This window comes from Limulus polyphemus, unplaced genomic scaffold, assembly GCF_000517525.1.
Source record: "Limulus polyphemus unplaced genomic scaffold, Limulus_polyphemus-2.1.2 Scaffold33, whole genome shotgun sequence".
Lineage (NCBI taxonomy): Eukaryota > Metazoa > Arthropoda > Merostomata > Xiphosura > Limulidae > Limulus > Limulus polyphemus.
Genome location: NW_013665643.1, coordinates 1 through 7390, shown reverse-complemented (window position 1 = coordinate 7390; position 7390 = coordinate 1). Strand labels below are relative to the sequence as shown.

The window sequence follows — 7390 nt, the reverse complement described above, 5'->3', positions numbered from 1 at the left end:
GAGGGTGGTTGGGCTTTGGAATGGGTTGCCTTCAGATGTTGTAAAGGCAGTAAATTTAAGTGAGCTTAAGAAAAAGCTTGATAAGTATATGAATGAAAAGGGCTAAGTTTAAATTTTTTTTAAAAATTATTTTAATTTAGTTTTGAGGATGGAATGGTCGAGATGGACCAATGGGTTTCATTTTGTCCCAAAATATTATGTTATGTTGTCAAATTCATACCTTACAATTTTATTTTATTATTTTCATGTAGCTTAATTTTTTTATTAAGGTAGTGTTCATTTTTTTTTTTTGTACCATAAGCAAGGAAAAAATCAGGGAAATTTTAAATGAAGAAATATCAGAATATTTACATTGGTTGTTTACTGTGTTTAAACAGTAAAAGAGGCCCAAACTAGAGTTGCTGAGTTTTATGATTTACCCAGATATCAATAACTTAATGTAATAATAGTATAATTGTTAGGCTCAGTCATATTATTCCATTCAGATTTATTACATGAAAAAAACTTCTGTAGTAAAGGCAAAGTATGAAAGGTAAAAATAACACTTATTGTCAACTGTCATCATTTGTAGTTTATAGAAATTAGTATACACCAGGGAGCTGTACAACATGAATCTGATGCAGGATATTACCTTACGAGTAATAATAAATATACTTGTTTTCAATTTTATGAATGAAATTTCAAACTTCATTAGTTCTTGAAAAGCTTCTCTTGTGAATGACTGAAACCTTGAATTATGTAATGTGGTTAGCAATATTTATCAAGAAGAAACCTGGCATGTACCCTTGGAGCCCATGATTTTATTATTTACATAACCAGAACTTTACACACAAATTTTTTATTAACTTTACTTTTACAATTATACGAAAGAGCTCCCAACTTACGTGATTTTTATTCCTACCATGCACACACACACAAAGTATTTTTAAACCTTAATGTATACATGATATTTTCCATATATCAAATATCAATGTATGAAAAATATCATGTATAGTAAGTATATTTTATGGTTTCTCTGTTGTCCAAGTCTTTATTAATACTCAATGATTAAATTATCAGACATAAACTATGTTAATATGGAGTGGACTAGTACAAAACTTTAAAATTCAGTTTTATTACTCAATAACTATGGTTCCTATGTTTATTCATTTTGTAAAGTAATATTTCAACTATTATAGATATATAACAGGTTGAAAGAAAGGTTATATATGTATAAAATATTAAACAATAGTTTCATTAATAATGAAATCTCTCCCTCCATATATATATAAACACAAATTTGTTCAAGTGTTTTGAAACTACAAATCTAATGGTTTATAGAAGCATACATCAGACTGATGTAACATGTATTTGCTTAAACATATTTTTGCTGAGTCAATCACAATGTAAGAATTGTTGAATCACAAAAGAACTCCATGCTATCATCACCACCACAACCTAGTACAAATCTAATAAACTGTAATACACAAAATAAGTAACTTTAGCTTAGCCTCAAAGTTTAACATTTTCATTTAACCAAAAAGTATTAGTGTAAACTACTAGGTTTACAATCATTTATTAAATATGTTTTTAATACAACTCTCTCTCTCTGTGCGAGTGTGTGTGTTTATATATATATATATATATATAATATATATATATTGTAACAAAATTGACCCACTGATTTAGGTTACTATCCATAATATACAATGATGGTTAACACATGTTAAACTAATGCCAACCTCCCTATTTCATCCCTGGATGTGTTGTGCTGTCACTGTGATTCAACCACTGAATAATGTAGTTTTGATACGAGTTTTTAAATCTTTCTAACAAGTGTATCGCTCTAATAGAAGAATGAGGAAAATTATATAAGTGAGTGTTTTTAAGTGGATGTGTTGTGCTGTCACTGTGATTCAACCACTGAATAATGTAGTTTTGATATGAGTTTTTAAATCTTTCTAACAAGTGTATCGCTTTAATAGAAGAATGAGGAAAATTATATAAGTGAGTGTTTTTAAGTGGACGTGTTGTGCTGTCACTGTGATTCAAACACTAATAATGTAGTTTTGATATGAGTTTTTAAATCTTTCTAACAAGTGTATCGCTCTAATAGAAGAATGAGGAAAATTATATAAGTGAGTGTTTTTAATTCATTATCCAAGTTAAGAATGATAGTACGTGTAAATATTTAGCATTGAATTCACCGAACTAAGAAAGTTGTTTTAGGCTTTAGTTCAATAATATTTTACTTATTTCCAAGCCACTTCTTAATTTTGCTCTGTAAGAATATAGTTTGTTTGGAATATTTCTCGCTTTGTAAATAAACAAGTGATCATTATTCGAACAGAAGCTACACTAGAGGAACAAACTTTAAACTGGACCAGAAGTTAAAGAATTGTTCTCCAACAGTGTTTTAATACAATATTTTCTTGTGATGATAGCTCTTTCCTAATAACAAGTAGGATTACTTTTATTGATCCGAGTACTTTTAGTTAATCTTAGTCTATTTTTAGCTAAATATGTGTCACTGTTTGTACATTTCTTTTTTCTTGTAATTTAATGAAAAAAATTACATTTTGCTTTCTTTTTCACTATTAAAAAGGGGGGGGGTTGATTTATTTTTTTATAGGAAAGTGTATATTAAGAATATTATACAACATATAATTGTGATTTAATTTTTCCAGCATGTTTCTACAGGAATTGCCAGGATGGGTTTGTCTAGCACAATCACTTGAAGGCAACAAAGAGCATGTGCAAGTATCAAAAGAAGAAAAGTTACAAGAAGCCTTACCTTACACACAGTTTCCTTTCAGAGATATTATAAAAATTTAGATAACAGCTCAGATGTTATTCTGGTAGTATTCAAAGTATATCAGAGACCATGTATATGTATTGATGCTTCTTATAACTATAAAAAAATGTATTATTTTCTTCATACGTTAACAGCACTGACTTTTTCCTATCTGTTTTTACCATTCTAATTTAAATTTATGATGTAAACCAACCACAGTTACATTCCACTTACACGTTCTTTGTATGTTGTACTTTACAACCTTATTCAATATACAAGATTGTGATTGTGGTGAATTTATGCAGTGTGTGTAGATTATAGGTCATAACTTGGAATGAAACAACTTTGCACACATTAATTAATAGCTCTTAAGCATAGATATTCAGAATTTACTCATAACATTTGGTTTGGAGCCTGAGACATGGTATTTTTATTCAGTGTAAGCTTAATTGGCAGCTATGCTTTGTTGCTAATGTTGTTGTAAAGACCTTCGTTTCTTAATCTATTCAGAAACCATAGTATACATAATATTAAGAATACTGGTGTGAATTTTGAAGTGTTTGGAAAATTCTATTAATATTTAGTTGAACTGTAAAGCCACAGCTCATTAAACAGTATGGCTAAACTACACCATGGCTTTTTTGTGTGTGTTTATGTGCATCTATCCTAAAGACTTGAAATAAAAGTATATCAAGAAGAACATTGTATACCTCTATGTTGTTTGATATGTGAATATATTTTTTTGACTTTTTATATTTGCTTGAAAATGATCCTATGAGAAGAGTAGTTTACAAATAAAAATCATGATTTACGATACTCGCTTCAGATAGAGGCATTAAACTTAACAACTCAAGTTCGTACTGATCTGATTTCAGTATAGTATCATAATACGATTAAAGTAGGTGCCAGTTAATTTGTCAACCTTCACCTGTGTTGGTGTGCCATTAAGTCAAGGGCATTTAAAAGTATTGAAGTCTTTTACTTTATTTAATAAATCTAGTAAAGAATAATAATGACTTTTATTGTTACACAATGGCAAATAATTTTATAATTTGGGATATACGGAAACAACTAAAAACAATATGTTTACGTAATGATATTTCAATGCTTATATTTTTGCACATATTAATGAAAAAGTGTTATGGTTAATCTTCATCTTTTTTTAAAGTCAAACCAGTGAGTGCCTAATAAAATATGGAATGTACGAAGGTTACAGGTAGGAAATACTTTCAGATGTACTCTCTTTTCGAGAGGAACCCTCATAATTATCGAACAGAACGGCTATTTCTGGAATAATACAAATAGATTATGTACAACGTTTCGTCTCTCACGCCCCCAAGTGGCACAGCGGGATGTATGCAGACTTAAACGCTAGAAACCTGTTTTCGATATCTATGGTGGGCAGAGCACCGATAGTCAATTATGTAACTTTGAGCTTAACTACAAACAAACAAAAATCGTCTCTCACAGTGAGACATGATATCTTAAAACAGTAAAATTACAAATATGTCTTCTTTTTTTTTTTTTTAAATAACTATTTATGAGGGTACTAGCTCCATCTGGTTATTAAAGTAACTAACACAACGACTTTGACTCTTAGCGCTTCGAATTTTTTTCTTTTATGGCTTTTCATAAAATTTAATATTTAATTTTTTATTTCGCGTTGTTTTTCAATCATCTTCAGTTACACTTGACTCTTTTTCGTTTTTCATGTTCTTTGCCTCTGACCTTTATTTTTCTGCTTGTTTCTCCTATATAGAAACTTTTGCAGTCTAAAGATTCTATTTCGTATTCTGTGCCATTGGCATTATTTTTCATTATTATATATCTTGGGTAGAAACTTAATATCAGTTCCTAGAATAATTACGTTTTTTACTTAATTCGTACCATAAGTTAATTAATTCTTTTACTGATAATAACTACATTTCTTTTCCTGCTTTTCTTGTGGGTTCTGACCAATTCTCTTGTTTTTTGTCTGCATTTTCTTGGTTAAGTTAATTGTTTTCTTGAATGCGTCATCAATTATGTTTTGAGAATATTCTTTCTTTTGTTTATGTTTTAACACTGCCTGTATCAGTAAATTGGGTAAGCTCATCGTAGTTGGGAAAATATAACCCGTTGCAGAATTAGTTGGTTTTTTTTTTCGATTTTCTTTTGTTAAACAATATCGTTGTTAAAAATACGACGATTTAACCTATTTTTAGCTTCAGTAGAACACTGACTTCTCCAAATCGATGGTTCGAAATGAGTTACGATTGTCGAGAAAAATTTGCAATTCTAGTTCAAAATGGAGCCTTTGTCCTGCAAAGGTAAAAGGTTTAGATGTTAAAATGCTTAACGTACTCTCGTTGTTGTCGTAAATATGATGGATTATCGATTTCTGTAAAATTGAGTCGGAGGTGTGGAGGAAAGCAGTCAAAAATTGTATTAGCAAATACAACAAACGGTAGAAGAAAACGACCACATCAAATTACAATGAAAATATTGTGAATGTCAATGACGTAGTTGTACTTAATAATGAAGTTTTGGCCATAATTTAAGATAGCGATGATGACAAAGAAAGTAATTTGTCACGAAAGAATGCAAAAAACGTATATGATATCGGAGATGGTTTCGGAATAAATTTTTACGATAAATTTACTAAGTTGAAAAATCATGTGAAAGTTAATCCTTTAATTCTATTGATCAAGTAAGTCGTACTAAAGCATTTCATACTAAAGAACATATGCTCTATTATCTCACTCAATGATGTAGATCAATTATTATTTAATATAGGAAAACAAATTGTAAAAGATAGTAGAGAAACCAAAGAAATCATATTTAGTAACAGGTTAAATAAAAAATATAATTGAAGTACAATCAAAACTTCTGTCCAGTGAAGGATGTTATTAACTCCACTGTGTGCTTCACTACACAATGGGACTTTTCCGTTTGTGTAAAATCGTATCAGAACCTAAAAGTATACCCGATGTTTTAGATTGATGCAATATCTTTTAAACGCATTCTGAGTGAAGCTGTTTACAATTGCAATGCTAGTTATCTAAAGTACTTAATTTATAGTTAATATTAGCTGATACATCGATCTTTAAGCAAACCACATCTTCATCTATACTTAATATTTTGCTCTACAAAAGATGTGAAATACTTATCATTAGTACTTTTGTTTAGTATCATTTCCGCAATCGAATTCCAAGATCGATTTTTGGTGATCCTACACATCGAAAATGTTACGCAATTTGTCAAAACATATAACTGTGGTATTCTCCCGCCTTCAGGAACACCGTTATATTTGTATTAGGTTAATTACATTAAAAAACCACATGGAACTAGTTTAATCATAAACACAATTATCTGATGAGATGTATTTATAATTTGAACTTATTTATACTTTGAATGATGTACATGATCACGTCTCACTGTTAGAGTCGCAGCATTGTACTGAAATATATCTATTAGTATTATCCTATAAATAGCTCTTTGAAAACATTAAAACTTAGTTTAATGATAAAATCAAGTAACAATTGAAGTGTTATAACATTAAAATATAAGTTAATTTACTTTCAAGACATTATGATTTAAACGCCGAAAGCAGACGTTAACAAATAATGTCTAACATTTGTAATAAAAATCATGTAAACTGCATATTTTATTTCACGTATATTTTAATTTGTTCGCTCAGCTTCTTAATCAGAGGTGTAGAGAAATTAAGAAAAATATTTAGGTTTATAACTTTCAAGACACTTTTAGACACGTTTAGATTTTTAATTTTTATTTAAAACCTTAACTCTTTCCAATAATTTAGTTTATTGGCCTCTATGGACATTAATCTATATGATCTAAATTCACCAATACCTTGAGTACGGCGAAGGAAGATTGCTTAATCTTCGAGCACCCCCTGATGATTAATTATTTCTTTGGATATATTTTTCATCAAAATAACTACCAGATAGATAGTTTGTTTTTGAATTTCGCACAAAGCTACACGAGGGCTATCTGCGCTAGCCGTCCCTAATTTAGCAGTGTAAGACTAGAGGGAAGGCAGCTAGTCATCACCACCCACCGCCAACTCGCTACACGATTGCGAGTCAAGCGCCCTAACCACCTGGCCATGCGGGGCACTATGTTAGCACTACAATGAAATTGTTATTTTATAATTGGCAATAACTGTATCAAATAATTAGATACATCAAAAAAGCAGACACGATCAAGAAATTAGGAGAGTTATCTGTGTTTAATAATATAACTGAGTTTTAAGATGAGTGAGAAATAAACATATAGGGCACATTTGATGGACAGTGAAAGCAATCTTTCTTAAAGACACAGAAATATATATATATATATATACCTGCTTAGACAAGTGGATGTTTGCCTCTACTGGATCAATGAATAGCTCATCAGATTTTTGTCCCTCAAGATGAATCTCTCTGCTGAACTAGTCACGACGTTAACCAACTAGAACTGAACTAGGAGAGTACGTTTGAATTCAACAGGTAAATATTCTTTCTTTGCCCAGTTGACTGTCACCTTGGCTGTAGTACTTATACAATGTCAGTTTGACCAGCAGAGGATATCAAAGTGATAATCCTTTCAACCTTCATGTTAATTCGATGACGAGGA

At 30.2% G+C, this 7390-nt stretch overlaps 1 protein-coding gene across 4 annotated transcripts in view; it reads left to right on the top strand.

Annotated features, from left to right (window-relative positions):
- LOC106460446 (ornithine decarboxylase-like) overlaps positions 1-3478 on the top strand; it is a 43128-nt gene extending 39650 nt beyond the window's left edge. For all 4 annotated transcript variants that reach the window (XM_022387297.1, XM_013920144.2, XM_022387291.1 and 1 more), the window contains one exon: positions 2667-3478. In XM_022387297.1, the coding sequence (XP_022243005.1) occupies positions 2667-2814 (148 nt within the window). In that variant the 3' untranslated portion in view covers positions 2815-3478. The remainder of the gene's footprint in view (positions 1-2666) is intronic.
- The last annotated feature ends 3912 nt before the right edge of the window (positions 3479-7390 follow it).